Source organism: Glandiceps talaboti, chromosome 21 (genome assembly GCF_964340395.1).
Source record: "Glandiceps talaboti chromosome 21, keGlaTala1.1, whole genome shotgun sequence".
Taxonomy (NCBI): domain Eukaryota; kingdom Metazoa; phylum Hemichordata; class Enteropneusta; family Spengelidae; genus Glandiceps; species Glandiceps talaboti.
The window spans coordinates 17,652,588-17,671,256 of record NC_135569.1 but is presented as its reverse complement, the minus strand read 5'-3'; the positions used below and the strand labels follow the sequence as shown (position 1 = coordinate 17,671,256).

Genomic DNA, 18,669 nt, shown 5'->3' with positions numbered 1-18,669 from the left:
AAACCCTGCTTGACACTTTGAGGCAAGATTTATAAATCATTATTTTATGTCCATACATGTATCAATCCAATCTTGTCTGTAGGATGGCAAAAATAAATTTCAGCAACAAGAACCCAAGTTGGCCAAGTCAGTTTTCAGTGTACGTACTAGGCTCTTGCCTGGCATTGTATATCACATGGTATGCAAGGGGCAATCTGATTGGTTGTAGTGTTTACGTACAAAACGAATAAATTAGCTATACCATAAGTACGGATATAGTACATGAATGCATCCACGGCCAGTGGGAGGCTCATTAAGAACGTTGCCTTAAAACAGGCTGTGGTTTGCGATGATGGGCTATATCTTAAAGTGGCCATATGGATGAGGATTTGATATTTATTTTCGATTTTTAATTTATAAAACAATTTTATCATGGTTTCCTACTTGAAAAATCAATGTGAAACAACACATGCCAAGTCCTTGTTTTGTAACTCAATAAAATGCAAAAGCTTAATAAACTTGTAAAATCTTAATATACGTACATTAACACACTTTTTACATATGTTTTAGCTTTTTGCAAAGTATTGAGTTACAAACAAAGACTTGGCATATGTTGTTTCACATTGATTTTTCAAGTCGGAAGCCATGATAAATTAATTAAAAATCCAAAATAAATATCAAATCCTCATCCATATGGCCACTTTAAGAATGCAAACTTCAAATTTCATCTAACTTGATACATTCATCAACCATAAAAACTCAACGTTTTGATGTAGTTGCTTGTGTAGTTTTTAATTGTGTAATGTCAATAAGTAATCATTTTGATAAATGGACAATATCAAGAATGGAAACTTTGAATTTCAGATAATTTAGTAAATGTATTTATGCTAAAAACGTGCATGCGTCATTTAACACTTGATGATGTAACTTATCATCATGTAAATGGTTAATTTGCATAATGCATGATTTTTTTTTATAATTAGACAATATGTTAACTATGTAAGCTTCAAACTTCATACAGTTTCATATCATCAATTTTCTAATTAAGTGGTATGTACATCATGTATAATAGCTATAGTTTAGAGGTTTGCATTCCAACATTGTGTGGAGGCCCAAAAATCTACCATTCTGACCTTACTGGGGGCATTTTTAGTGTAAATCTGGTTTTATAAACTAAACTTGTGAGAACTGTAGTTTAAATAAATGGAAATGAAATACATAAAGATTTGCTAATACAAAAATAGTAAGACTTGCATGTAACCCATGACATGGAAATTAGACCAAGTGTCCTGTCCATGTCCTTTTAGTAGCATGAACTAGATTGATTGGTTTAGCAAATAGTGACTCTAATATCTGTGACAGTGAAACTTGGTTATGAGAACTAGAAATTTAACCAACACACTCAACGTAATTTGATAAGCTCAGAGCTTTGAACTACAAAAACTGTCAGTCATGTTAACTCTAAAAATAGAGAGTAGCAGTGTCACTGTTTTCTACTTTGATTGCAATGTTTAGATTAAACCAACAGTATTCATACATTACATGATTTACATATATTATTATGCAAGATGTATTGTTGATATGCAAGCTATGTCATTTGTATACATTAATATTATTCTAGTTGTCAATGTGCAGTGTAGATCATTGCATGCAATCAGTATATTTTACTCATGTTAGCAAACCTTGTATTCTAATTATTTACAGTTATGATGTACAGTAAATCAAGTATTGTTGTAGGTTTTGTCATAGAACCATATGTGGTCATATTTTCAAAGTGTGTTTTCATACATTTATCATTTTTGGTTCATAAATCAAGATAACAATGTGAAAGAACCATAGAGATGATTTGATGTTTGCAAACTATGTATAAGACTCTAATTAATGCCATTTATCATTTGATAGCTTAGGATAAATAACCTTAAACATAACTCTTGTAGATTTTATTTGATAGAACGTTAACTCTACTGTAATATTTACATTTAATACTTTTTAATTGGGTCAATTTATCACAGGGAATATAAATCAAATAACATGTATACCATTTTACATTTTTGTCACATTTTGTGTTTGAATATTCCATAATTGATTTTATTTTCCATTTATCATTGTGACAAGTTTGATGTCATATTTTTTATTGCCAATTTCAAAGTTAAAATGTTCATTTTCCCATTTGTCTTTGTAACAGGTTTGATCACATTTTTTGTTAGAAAATTTTAAAATGAGTTTTGTTTTTCCCATTCATCTTTTTAAACATAAATCATTGTAAAGCAATACCTGTAGGCATTTGTTAGTATTTTACCATTTATCCTATTTCCCATTGGCTATATATCACTCTGTAACGATATGTTATGGCTGTATATCACTCTGTAATGATATGTTATGGCTGTATATCACTCTGTAACGATATGTTATGGTTGTATATCACTCTGTAATGATATGTTATGGCTGTATATCACTCTGTAATGATATGTTATGGCTGTATATCACTATGTTATGGCTGTATATCACTCTGTAATGATATGTTATGGCTGTATATCACACTGTAATGATATGTTATGGCTGTATATCACTCTGTAATGATATGTTATGGCTGTATATCACTCTGTAATGATATGTTATGGCTGTATATCACTCTGTAATGATATGTTATGGCTGTATATCACTCTGTAACGATATGTTATGGCTGTATATCACTCTGTAAAGATATGTTATGGCTGTATATCACTCTGTAACGATATGTTATGGCTGTATATCACTCTGTAACGATATGTTATGGCTGTATATCACTCTGTAACGATATGTTATGGCTGTATATCACTCTGTAACGATATGTTATGGCTGTATATCACTCTGTAACGATATGCTATGGCTGTATATCACTCTGTAATGATATGTTATGGCTGTATATCACTCTGTAACGATATGTTATGGCTGTATATCACTCTGTAATGATATGTTATGGCTGTATATCACTCTGTAATGATATGTTATGGCTGTATATCACTCTGTAATGATATGTTATGGCTGTATATCACTCTGTAACGATATGTTATGGCTGTATATCACTCTGTAACGATATGTTATGGCTGTATATCACTCTGTAACGATATGTTATGGCTGTATATCACTCTGTAACGATATGTTATGGCTGTATATCACTCTGTAACGATATGTTATGGCTGTATATCACTCTGTAACGATATGTTATGGCTGTATATCACTATGTTATGGCTGTATATCACTCTGTAACGATATGTTATGGCTGTATATCACTCTGTAATGATATGTTATGGCTGTATATCACTCTGTAATGATATGTTATGGCTGTATATCACTCTGTAACGATATGTTATGGCTGTATATCACTCTGTAACGATATGTTATGGCTGTATATCACTCTGTAATGATATGTTATGGCTGTATATCACTCTGTAATGATATGTTATGGCTGTATATCACTCTGTAATGATATGTTATGGCTGTATATCACTCTGTAATGATATGTTATGGCTGTATATCACTCTGTAATGATATGTTATGGCTGTATATCACTCTGTAATGATATGTTATGGCTGTATATCACTCTGTAATGATATGTTATGGCTGTATATCACTCTGTAATGATATGTTATGGCTGTATATCACTCTGTAACGATATGTTATGGCTGTATATCACTCTGTAACGATATGTTATGGCTGTATATCACTCTGTAACGATATGTTATGGCTGTATATCACTCTGTAACGATATGTTATGGCTGTATATCACTCTGTAACAATATGTTATGGCTGTATATCACTCTGTAACGATATGTTATGGCTGTATATCACTCTGTAATGATATGTTATGGCTGTATATCACTCTGTAATGATATGTTATGGCTGTATATCACTCTGTAATGATATGTTATGGCTGTATATCACTCCGTAATGATATGTTATGGCTGTATATCACTATGTTATGGCTGTATATCACTCTGTAATGATATGTTATGGCTGTATATCACTATGTTATGATATGTTATGGCTGTATATCACTCTGTAACGATATGCTATGGCTGTATATCACTCTGTAACGATATGCTATGGCTGTATATCACTCTGTAACGATATGTTATGGCTGTATATCACTCTGTAATGATATGTTATGGATGTATATCACTCTGTAATGATATGTTATGGCTGTATATCACTCTGTAATGATCTGTTATGGCTGTTTTGATTTCCTGTGTATGATGATGTATGAGGAGATAGCACATATAACAACTTTGAAATAATTATGACACCTTTATAGTCTGCAAGCTTTCACTTCATAGCCATTATTATCAATTATTAAGCCCCCCCCCCCCCCCCCCCCCCATTACAATGGGCTCTGTCTGTCCATGCATCTGGCAGTCCGTAATACGTCATTTTTAGCACAACTGAACTGATAAGGTTCAGTAGTGCTATAGGCCTGGTGTGGTGTCTGTCCATCTGTCCTAGCAACAAGACCACGCCCATAGTAACAGCCATACAATGATATATATCACAAAGATAACATACTCATAGACAAATGAACGAACATTCCAAAACTGTATGCAGTTATGTCTAGCAAGATGACGAAGCCCATAGCAACAGCCAAATGATCACGTAAATTGCAAAGATAACAACAGTGCTGGATAGGCAACTGGATAATCATTCAGCAAATGAACATGTGCAATATCCAATTTCTTACAACCTGACATAAAGGTGACATATCATATGGAACGTATGTAAGCCAATTTGTTTTTTGATATATGCAAATTTGACATGGTGGCCATATTTGTAGTTAAAAATCAATATTTAACGGTGCATAGCTCAAAAACTGTAATACACAGACACTCCATTCAAGTGTCTACCCCATATTATGAGATGCAAGCTATCTTTGGCGACCTTTACCTTTGACCTTGACTTTTGGGGTCAAGTATCAAAATCAAGCAAATTCCTGCCTTTTACAGACACATTGTAGTATTTACATATTGTTAATTCCTGCCTTTTACAGACACATTGTAGTATTTACATGTTGCTATTTACTTTAAATCCTGATGACAAGTAACATTGAAGAAAAGAACTATACGCAAGTATTATTTTTGGGGCTCATATCACTTTTACTGAATAGCAGCCATATTTGTAGTTAAAAATCATTATTTACTGCATAACTCAAATAAACAAACTGTAATACACAGACACTCCATTCAAGTATCTACCACATATTGTCAGATGCAAGTGCTCTTTGGAGACCTTGACCATTGGGGTCAATTATCAAAATCCACCCAATTCCGGCCTTATCATTACACATTGTAGTATTTATATACATGTATTGTCAATTTCTTTTAACTCTTTCACCACTATTCTCCCCATGGGACTGTATGCTATCCACTAGCCCCCTCATTAGCATACGCATAATAAAAGTATGAGTGAGTGTTATGTTATCAAATTGATATAAAAATACTTAGAATTGTCTAATCTTTGAAAATTAGGTATCATTTTAAAGCCAAATAAATTTTCTACATTACACTTCCAATTACACACATCCAAACATCACATATACAGCTAGAATTTGGGTTAAAATGATAAAATCATATCACAAATAAACAATACATTTATATCACTAATAAAAATTTAAAATACAAAATACCAACATCCATGTTCCTACAAAACTATTATATTCTGGTTATATGGTCAAAATGGGCGAAAATTTGATAAAAAATGTTATTTATAATAATTTGAACGAAATTAAGTAACGGCTCACTAATCCGATTATGACGCAATAGTCTGTGCAATGAAAGTGTACTAAAATGTCTGAAGTCATCACCTCAATACCTTTTGTAAAGTTAGTTTGAATAAATGTAATTCATTATTCGACAGAACAACAAAAAATTACCACTAAATTTATGCCCAAAATCAATAAAAAATGACCACAAGTTGGAAGTATGCGAGTCCGAATCGGGATGCCAAAGTGGCACTTTTTGCCGACATGCTTATCCTCAAGAGCAAATATACAGTCGGAACTTTGAACTAACGTTTGTGGCAATCTGATCCATACACAAACTGTTTTGAGTTCACGCAGCCATGTCGTTGTATAAAATCGCCCCGATCGTGCACGTTTCTCTCCACTGACCTGTACACAGTGAGTTTGTATTAATACGAGTCATTATTGAGTCGTAACGAAAAGAAATAAAACCCAAATAGTCCATTTTATAGCCAAAAATTACAACCAAGACGTTAGTATGGACGTCGGTACCTGTCACAAGATTGCGTAAATTTACCGACATTCAAAAATTCAGACGTAAATTGCTGCCGGTAGCTCAAATAGACTGAAGCTGGAATTTGATGCTTACACACGAGTACAATATGTTCCCACGACTAAACACTTGTATTCAACGATGTATTTCGAGTCAAATTCAGTCGAAATATCCAAGGACAGTGCCATAATTTCTATCGTAGACCATGCTATGGGAGATGTTAATTACCTCTGCCATGTTTAAATTCGATTTTGTTGGCGAAAAACGCACATAAAAATTACGATCGCTCGTTTTTTTGGCCGTACTTCAGTTACCGTTCACTGTCACGCATTCAAAGTGGCAGTATAGATAAACAAGACTAATATGCATGTGTGGAACTAGTTATGGCAGCAAATTTTGCAGCAATAGCTGCCGTTGAATGGTTTTACGGCGATGAAGGTGAATGAACTTTGTTGTCCCGGTATACCGGGTTCTCATGGGAATTCTAGCGTGTCCTGGTATACCGGGTTCTCTTGGTATGGCAGCCATATTTGTAGACAATTTCTGTTAAATCATGTCTTCATTCCATTACATAGAAGTAATGTATTTCAGGGGTCTGTACATGTGTCTTCTATGAAGACTTGTTAGTTATTACATATGTGTATTTATATGTAATCCCATGAAATCAATGTTAGTTTTACGTCATAATTATCGGTTATAACCTTGCGATGTGCATGTAATATCAAATTTAGTTTAAAACGGAAATAGAATTTGTCTGAATACGATTTTTGTTCCATCATTTAATCATATTTGCTTGTGTAAGTTCGGAGCTCTGAGCTCGACAGATAATCGGAAGTAAGCGTGCTGGCTGCTACATGATCGTCTACATGCCTTTTAGATAGAATAAAATTTATCAAATAAAAAGAAAAGTACCTCTATGTATCAAACTCATGCCACCCAAGGATATATGTAATGTAATGTGTGCATTTACGTTTTGAAAGCACTTAATTATTACAATAACTTGATCGTAGCGTAGGATTGGCAGGAACACTCTAACAGTAGGGAGAAAAACTAGTTCGGTAGAACAGGGGTGATATGAGTTTTTGATTTGCCCTGTTTGACGTCACACAGATGAAGATTTGCACGTATTTATGTGATAATATCTGTAATCTTTGCATTTCATTTCATAACTCTGGAAGAGTTGGTGTTGACTTTATCTAATGTTTAACTTAGTAACTATTTCAGATTAGATTATTTTATCTGTAAAGTTAACGCCTGTTTATATGTCTTTCCTTATTTCAGAAAGTAACAATGTTACAATTGAAGCAATTGCAGGTTCTATTGCTGCTGTTGTCATTATTTTCATCTTGGCCATACTCATTATTTTTATTGTTATGTCAAAGAGGTAAGTTCTATTTCTTATCTTGGCCATACTCATTATTGTTTTTGTTATGTTAAAGAGGTAAGTTCTATTTCTCATCTTGGCCACATTCCTCATATTTCATATATGGCAGTAAAGCTCTATTATCAGTGACACACCTGCCCTTCATATTATTCACACTTTGACCTCTGAAAATTGCTTACCTAGTGCAAAGTTTGTGTTCTGCCTTTCATACAAACAGTTTTTATACCCCTACAATATCACTTGAGTATTAATTAACCCTACAATGGGGCCTGTCTGTCTGTCTGTCTATGCATCCATAATACATCATTTCTCAGACATGCAATATCCAATTTCTTTCAAACCTGACACAAAGGTGACATATCATGTGGTACATATACACATCAATTTGTTTTTTGATATATGCAAATTTGACCACTTGGCAGCTATATTTGTAGTTAAAAATCAATATTTACTACATAACTCAAAAACTGTGAAACACAGATACTCCATTAAAGTGTCTATCCCCATATGATCAGATGCAAACTATCTTTGGAGATAATAAACACAATACTACAGTAGAGTGATATAACTAGGATAATGAACACTATACTAGATTAGAGTCATATAACTAGGATAATGAACACTATACTAGATTAGAGTCATATAACTAGGATAATGAACACTATACTAGAGTAGAGTCATATAACTCGGATAATGAACACTATACTATATTAGAGTCACATAACTAGGATAATGAACACTATACTAGATTAGAGTCATATAACTCGGATAATGAACACTATACTATATTAGAGTCACATAACTAGGATAATGAACACTATACTAGATTAGAGTCACATAACTAGGATAATGAACACTATACTAGATTAGAGTCATATAACTAGGATAATGAACACTATACTAGATTAGAGTCATATAACGAGGATAATGAACACTATACTAGATTAGAGTCATATAACTAGGATAATGAACACTATACTAGATTAGAGTCATATAACTAGGATAATGAACACTATACTAGATTAGAGTCATATAACTAGGATAATGCACGCTATACTAGATTAGAGTCACATAACTAGGATAATGAACACTATACTAGAGTAGAGTCACATAACTAGGATAATGAACACTATACTAGATTAGAGTGATATAACTAGGATAATGAACACTATACTAGATTAGAGTCATATAACTAGGATAATGAACACTATACTAGAGTAGAGTCATATAACTAGGATAATGAACACTATACTAGATTAGAGTCATATAACTAGGATAATGAACACTATACTAGAGTAGAGTCATATAACTAGGATAATGAACACTATACTAGATTAGAGTCACATAACTAGGATAATGAACACTATACTAGAGTAGAGTCATATAACTAGGATAATGAACACTATACTAGAGTAGAGTCATATAACTAGGATAATGAACACTATACTAGATTAGAGTCATATAACTAGGATAATGAACACTATACTATATTAGAGTCATATAACTAGGATAATGAACACTATACTAGAGTAGAGTGATATAACTAGGATAATGAACACTATACTAGAGTAGAGTCATATAACTAGGATAATGAACACTATACTAGATTAGAGTCATATAACTAGGATAATGAACACTATACTAGATTAGAGTCACATAACTAGGATAATGAACACTATACTATATTAGAGTCACATAACCAGGATAATGAACACTATACTATACTAGAGTAGAGTCACATAACTAGGATAATGAACACTATACTAGAGTAGAGTCATATAACTAGGATAATGAACACTATACTAGAGTAGAGTCATATAACTAGGATAATGAACACTATACTATATTAGAGTCATATAACTCGGATAATGAACACTATACTAGAGTAGAGTCACATAACTAGGATAATGAACACTATACTAGAGTAGAGTCATATAACCAGGATAATGAACACTATACTAGATTAGAGTCATATAACTAGGATAATGAACACTATACTAGATTAGAGTCATATAACTAGGATAATGAACACTATACTAGATTAGAGTCATATAACTAGGATAATGAACACTATACTAGATTAGAGTCATATAACTAGGATAATGAACACTATACTAGATTAGAGTCATATAACTAGGATAATGAACACTATACTAGATTAGAGTCATATAACTAGGATAATGAACACTATACTAGAGTAGAGTCACATAACTAGGATAATGAACACTATACTAGATTAGAGTCATATAACGAGGATAATGAACACTATACTAGAGTAGAGTCACATAACTAGGATAATGAACACTATACTAGAGTAGAGTCATATAACTAGGATAATGAACACTATACTAGAGTAGAGTCACATAACTAGGATAATGAACACTATACTAGAGTAGAGTCATATAACTAGGATAATGAACACTATACTAGAGTAGAGTCATATAACTAGGATAATGAACACTATACTAGATTAGAGTCATATAACGAGGATAATGAACACTATACTAGATTAGAGTCATATAACTAGGATAATGAACACTATACTAGATTAGAGTCACATAACTAGGATAATGAACACTATACTAGAGTAGAGTCATATAACTAGGATAATGAACACTATACTAGAGTAGAGTCATATAACTAGGATAATGAACACTATACTAGAGTAGAGTCATATAACTAGGATAATGAACACTATACTAGAGTAGAGTCATATAACTAGGATAATGAACACTATACTAGATTAGAGTCACATAACTAGGATAATGAACACTATACTAGAGTAGAGTCACATAACTAGGATAATGAACACTATACTAGAGTAGAGTCATATAACTAGGATAATGAACACTATACTAGAGTAGAGTCACATAACTAGGATAATGAACACTATACTAGAGTAGAGTCACATAACTAGGATAATGAACACTATACTAGAGTAGAGTCATATAACTAGGATAATGAACACTATACTAGATTAGAGTCATATAACTAGGATAATGAACACTATACTAGATTAGAGTCATATAACTAGGATAATGAACACTATACTAGATTAGAGTCATATAACCAGGATAATGAACACTATACTAGATTAGAGTCATATAACTAGGATAATGAACACTATACTAGATTAGAGTCACATAACTAGGATAATGAACACTATACTAGATTAGAGTCATATAACTAGGATAATGAACACTATACTAGATTAGAGTCATATAACTAGGATAATGAACACTATACTAGATTAGAGTCATATAACCAGGATAATGAACACTATACTAGATTAGAGTCATATAACTAGGATAATGAACACTATACTAGATTAGAGTCATATAACTAGGATAATGAACACTATACTAGATTAGAGTCACATAACTAGGATAATGAACACTATACTAGATTAGAGTCATATAACTAGGATAATGAACACTATACTAGAGTAGAGTCACATAACTAGGATAATGAACACTATACTAGATTAGAGTCACATAACTAGGATAATGCACGCTATACTAGATTAGAGTCATATAACTAGGATAATGAACACTATACTAGATTAGAGTCATATAACTAGGATAATGAACACTATACTAGAGTAGAGTCATATAACTAGGATAATGCACGCTATACTAGATTAGAGTCATATAACTAGGATAATGAACACTATACTAGATTAGAGTCATATAACTAGGATAATGCACGCTATACTAGATTAGAGTCATATAACTAGGATAATGAACACTATACTAGATTAGAGTCATATAACTAGGATAAGGGTGAGGTTTTGTTTTTTTTTGTTTCTCATCTCCAATGGAAAAGTCAGGTGGGGCGGGCGGGCGAAATAAAAAAAAAAGGGGGCAAGAAAAAAAAATCTGTATTTTTTCAGTTCTACTCTCTGTCCTTTCTGTCCTGTCAGTATCTCTACAACTTCTTTTCTCTTCTCTTTATTGAATTCCTTGTTACAAGTCTCTTTCCTTCATTTTAGCAAGGTTGACAAGTCCGTAGAACAACTTTGTAAGAAGATGATTGAATACTTATCATCCTGATGGGTGTATATCTGTAGCCATGAACTATTGTATGATTTTATCAGGAGTACTAATACATTCGTCCTATTAATCAAAGTGGCATTGACATCGCTAACAATTTTTTCAAGTTATCCAATTTGAACTTCAGTGTGTAACTTTTTGAAACACTTACGTGATTGTCATCAGTGTGCGAGATGAATTTTCATTTATCATTACTTCTATGAAACATTTTTCTTCAGTGTGAACTTGTCAAAATAATCCACCAGATAACATGTAAACATTTCTAGAACGCAGAACCCCTTTGGGATTTACTGTTTAAAAGTAATTAAAAGTAATAATGTAAACATCGGAATCATGCATGTCATGGGTCATGAAACGCTATGGAGTCGATCATTTCCCCAATGATACAACTGATTTAAAGCTAAAAACTGGTCAAGAAATTAGGAATGCAGTATGACTTTTACCAATTTTAAGCATAAGTTTGAAAATGATGGAAATATTCTGAGCTATTATTACATTGCAGCTAAATGTACTGCGCGATAGTATTAATTTTGAGCCCTGTCCCTCATCTAACCTCAACGGCTTCAGCCATGATGAAAGACACATGCTGCTCTGATGTAACAAAGGGGGTTGGTGGGTGGGGGGGGGGGGGGGGGGGGGGGTAGACGGCAGTGTTCTGCCAAGGTTTCCAACAAGTGGGGACAAAGGCCCCTTGGTTGCAAAAAGTCGTGACATTTGACAGGGAGTGGGGTCAATTATTATTGTCTATGAAATATTCATATAAATTATCTCAGACCACTATAGAGATACTGTGGTCTGAGATATTCCATTACGTATAGACCATTACCTAACTACATAAAAAAATGCCATTCATAATAACAGTTCCCAGTAAGCTATTTTTGAAAATTGTGTACTACACATTACACCTTATAAAAAGAAGGCAATTAAGATTATGTAATTTTAAGTCATTTCTACAGAGTATATTATATATTGTTTAGAAAGATTGGACAGCCAGGTAGTCACAATTTTTAATCTGAATATCAATGAATAGCAGTGCTCAAATTCATAATTCCCTTTTTTCAGACAAGGACAAAGAACAACTTCAAAATAAGTCACAGTGAACATATGATTGAATAAAAACTTTGAGAAATCCTAAACTTGTAACCACTTGTTTCATTTTTAAAATTGTTAGTACACTGCTGTGTTTATCATTCCCTCTTCAAATTCATGACATTTTGAAGAAAAAAAAATCCCTTTAAAAAGTACCAAATGTGAACGAAAAACTTACAAATAATAGTTAAACAAACTTTAAAATAATTTATTTTTTATTAATTAACCGTTACTGGCTGTGTATCATGATTTGGTCCTGCTATATCAAATGACAGCATAGTTACATACCGTAAACTTAACTTGATACGGAAAGCTGACATGAGGTGTCCTTGAAACTCAGAACTTGAATCTTTAACTAAAACTATCAACAATGTCAAAATTGGGATGCTCTGTAAATACCACATTAATTTTTTCTGATTTGCACAACAAGTTCGTTCTTCATGTCTGACCGGGCGCACATGCATCGGCCGTCTATAGTGGCCAGCCATGCCAGTGATTACGCATTGATTCAGTGCCCAACATTCACATGTGTCACTGTCAACATCATGCAACAAGATCCCCTAACACAGCTTTTTCGGAATCAAAATACACATGTACTCATTTAATTTAACCCATCAACAAATGAAAATCACAACCTCTCCCATAAATTTGGTTTACTCAGGCTTCTGAGCTGTGGCAGATAGATGTTCCGCGTTCCGGTAGCAAGTTCAGTGTTTCGCACACGTCAGTGAGTAGGTCAGAGGTCACGACAGTGACGGTAGACAAAACATGTGACGAGAGACGTCCATTTCGACGTCTCCTCTACTCCCGGCTCCCTCTAATGTTTCAATTTGTAGATTAAGTTTATCAAAGTTGATCTTTTTGTGGCATTTTTATGTTAACAATAGAACTGCGCGTTGTCACTGTATCTTATATGATGTCAACAAAACTTTCCCTTACGCAGTCAGTATACTTCTGGGATTGACGTCGAGTCAGAGCCTGGCCTGGTCCGGCCGTGGACTTAGGGAGTGTACATTTTTAATTTCCAGGGGGAGGCCGGAGGATTTCTAATGAAGCAAGGGATTTTTATTGGTGGCCCCCCCTACAAAAACTGGTATAAATTATCTGGCCCCCCCTAAGACTTCTTGTTTTTATTTCATGGCCCCCCCTGAAACCACTAACAAAATACGCACAGATGAAACACAGATACAGCAACACATAGATTTGCCAGCAGTTGCTACATGTATTAACTTATTCCATATTTATACTTACTTCAGAATTGAACCAGTGCACAAAGTTGTTGAATCATGGACACTCATAAAATCACAAATAAAGACTATTATAAGTTAAATTGGCTGACAGGATGTCTACTTACAACTGAGGGGTGACAGAATAGACTACTGGTCTGGCTACACTTTTTCTTGGATTTTTAGCCCATCACTGACATAAATAAATTAGCAAATAAATGAACAAGTAAATATATATATATATTACTTATTTATCACAGGTTTGGAAAAAATTGTGCAAAATTGCACCATGAGGAAACTTTTTTCCATGTGAACATATTCAAATTTTAGGATTAATTTGCAGTGGTTTGGTCACACAATCATTTATTATTAATTTAAACACTTCATAAATTACACATTTTAGAAACATTTTTAATTGCAGTGCAAATGGAAAACATGTTATTTAAGATTGAAATACATATTAAGACCCTTCCTATATTATAGTATTCATATTATCTCTACGCAAAATATAAAACACTTCTGGACTATATTTCAAGAGACTTTAGTAAACTGATGCGCTGAGGGGGGGGGGGGGGGCAGTACATGCATCACTTCAAAGGGTTGAATAATATTTTTATGAATGCATGGCTTGTTATGAATACATTCCTCACCCAGCACCTGTGAATAATTTTGTGTTTAATTCAAACTCACAAAAGCTATCATATAATACTTGAACCCTACCATGGTGATAGAATGAAAACATCTCTTCAAACTTTAATTTCAGAATTAAAATAATTCTACCAAGTGAATATTAAATATCACCTCACATTTTGAAAAGTAGGAACTGTTACAGAAGGTTTATGTTTAGTTGATTACATTATAAATAATGTCGTCGCAATCAGAAGTTAAAAAGAAACAAATTCCTGGCAGTTCATACATGGAGAAAATTAGCAAATTTATTGAAACCCATTACAATATTGGTGAGCTCTATATGGAATTTATTAGGGATTCATGTATACAAAATGGCTCAAAGTGTAGTTACTGTTCCACCACAGATTGGGTATCGCCATCTATGAACAAAATACCACATCCTATGCCAGATATGCACAACCCAGGTCATTATATGGATGTGTTTGAAACACCAAACACAAATCGAACTGTTGATGACTACTTACCACGTGCTAACTTAAAAAAGCTCTATGTTTCAAAACAATTAAATGATGAAGCTGCTATTTCTCGTTTTGCTGAGAAATATATTGTCAGTGTGAACAGTGTTAAAAACTACATTGAACATTTGAGAAATTTGGAGAGGATGAAAAACATTAGATCCAGACATCGGTTAGAGGTACAGAAGAAAAGAGAAAACAAGAATTATAATGACTATGACTGGTTGCAGTTATTCATAAGTGGAACTCTAGAAAAACTGAACGTAAAAGAGCTAGATAAATATCTAGACAAGCATAAATTGCCAAAATATAGAAAATTAAAAGGAGAAAAAGTAGACATAATATCAACGCACATACTTGGAACACCTGAATTTAGGTCAAGAAAAGTGACTGCAAATGAACTTCAAACTACAACCACAGACATCAGTGATACAAATAGTAGTGACTCTGAAAGTGAAAATGCTATAATAGGTGTTATAGACAGTGATGATTGTTTTTCTGATAACTCTGAAACTTCAAGCACGGCTGATATCTCAGACAGTGATTGTGATGAAACAAGTCCTACACAATTTCATGGGAAAGTTACCTTGAGAAGTGGCAGAGTCGCTGGTCAATTTTTGTTTCACTGAATACAAATATTGTGATTTAATAGGTTTGTGCACTGTTTTATCATCAATCCATGTTAAATGCTACTTCTGTAGGACATTGTGCACAGTCAAGTGTTGGGTTTTGCCTATATTTTATTTTATATACATATCTGGCACTTGTCCATCCTGACATTCAGGTTTAGGTTGGTTTTTTTGTGGCCCCCCCTAACAAATAGTGAAATTTTTGTTTAGCCCCCCCTAATTTTTCTTGAGAAAAATTGGTGGCCCCCCCTGAAAATCCTCCGGGCCCCCCCCCTGGAAGTTAAAACTGTACACTCCCTTAGATAATTTTGATGTCTGCCGTAAAATGAATGTGCCAAAGCGACGCAAGGTGGGAAAATTATTGCGTCATTTGTAATTTTAGGGGGCCAATGTCGCAAGGTCGTGGCCTCGGCAGAACTGGTCTAAGACGCCATGAGGAACCTTACAATTTTGCTGTGCTCAGGGGTCGGTCGGAAATAAAAAAACTTTTTTTTTTCTGATGTCGGAGCTGCAAATTAGGGTCGGTCGGGAGATGAGAAACAGAAAAATAAAAAGGGCCGCCCTAATGAACACTATACTAGATTAGAGTCATATAACTAGGATAATGAACACTATACTAGATTAGAGTCACATAACTAGGATAATGAACACTATACTAGATTAGAGTCATATAACTCGGATAATGAACACTATACTATATTAGAGTCACATAACTAGGATAATGAACACTATACTAGAGTAGAGTCATATAACTAGGATAATGAACACTATACTAGAGTAGAGTCACATAACTAGGATAATGAACACTATACTAGATTAGAGTCATATAACTCGGATAATGAACACTATACTATATTAGAGTCACATAACTAGGATAATGAACACTATACTAGATTAGAGTCATATAACTAGGATAATGAACACTATACTAGATTAGAGTCATATAACTAGGATAATGAACACTATACTAGATTAGAGTCATATAACTAGGATAATGAACACTATACTAGATTAGAGTGATATAACTAGGATAATGAACACTATACTAGATTAGAGTCATATAACTAGGATAATGAACACTATACTAGATTAGAGTCATATAACTAGGATAATGAACACTATACTAGATTAGAGTCACATAACTAGGATAATGCACGCTATACTAGATTAGAGTCACATAACTAGGATAATGAACACTACTAGAGTAGAGTCATATAACTAGGATAATGAACACTATACTAGATTAGAGTCACATAACTAGGATAATGAACACTATACTAGATTAGAGTCACATAACTAGGATAATGAACACTATACTAGATTAGAGTCATATAACTAGGATAATGAACACTATACTAGATTAGAGTCATATAACTAGGATAATGAACACTATACTAGATTAGAGTCATATAACTAGGATAATGAACACTATACTAGATTAGAGTCATATAACTAGGATAATGAACACTATACTAGATTAGAGTCATATAACTAGGATAATGAACACTATACTAGATTAGAGTGATATAACTAGGATAATGAACACTATACTAGATTAGAGTCACATAACTAGGATAATGAACACTATACTAGATTAGAGTGATATAACTAGGATAATGAACACTATACTAGATTAGAGTCATATAACTAGGATAATGCACGCTATACTAGATTAGAGTCACATAACTAGGATAATGAACACTATACTAGATTAGAGTCATATAACTAGGATAATGAACACTATACTATATTAGAGTCATATAACCAGGATAATGAACACTATACTAGATTAGAGTCATATAACCAGGATAATGAACACTATACTAGATTAGAGTCATATAACGAGGATAATGAACACTATACTAGATTAGAGTCATATAACTAGGATAATGCACGCTATACTAGATTAGAGTCATATAACTAGGATAATGCACGCTATACTAGATTAGAGTCATATAACTAGGATAATGAACACTATACTAGATTAGAGTCATATAACTCGGATAATGAACACTATACTAGATTAGAGTCACATAACTAGGATAATGAACACTATACTAGATTAGAGTCACATAACTAGGATAATGAACACTATACTAGATTAGAGTCATATAACTAGGATAATGAACACTATACTAGATTAGAGTCATATAACTAGGATAATGAACACTATACTAGATTAGAGTCATATAACTAGGATAATGAACACTATACTAGAGTAGAGTCACATAACTAGGATAATGAACACTATACTAGATTAGAGTCATATAACTAGGATAATGAACACTATACTAGATTAGAGTCATATAACTAGGATAATGAACACTATACTAGATTAGAGTCATATAACTAGGATAATGAACACTATACTAGAGTAGAGTCATATAACTAGGATAATGAACACTATACTAGATTAGAGTCATATAACTAGGATAATGAACACTATACTAGAGTAGAGTCATATAACTAGGATAATGAACACTATACTAGATTAGAGTCACATAACTAGGATAATGAACACTATACTAGATTAGAGTCATATAACTCGGATAATGAACACTATACTATATTAGAGTCATATAACTAGGATAATGAACACTATACTAGATTAGAGTCATATAACTAGGATAATGAACACTATACTAGATTAGAGTCATATAACTAGGATAATGAACACTATACTAGAGTAGAGTCATATAACTAGGATAATGAACACTATACTAGAGTAGAGTCATATAACTAGGATAATGAACACTATACTAGAGTAGAGTGATATAACTAGGATAATGAACACTATACTAGATTAGAGTCATATAACTAGGATAATGAACACTATACTAGATTAGAGTGATATAACTAGGATAATGAACACTATACTAGATTAGAGTCATATAACTCGGAT

At 33.1% G+C, this 18,669-nt stretch overlaps 1 protein-coding gene across 1 annotated transcript in view; it reads left to right on the top strand.

Moving 5' to 3' along the window:
* Positions 1–18,669, top strand: part of LOC144451530 (ephrin type-B receptor 1-B-like) — a 222,943-nt gene that overhangs the window by 142,556 nt on the left and 61,718 nt on the right. Inside the window, exon 8 of the mRNA XM_078142405.1 lies at positions 7,524–7,626. Within this exon, the coding sequence (XP_077998531.1) occupies positions 7,524–7,626 (103 nt within the window). The remainder of the gene's footprint in view (positions 1–7,523; positions 7,627–18,669) is intronic.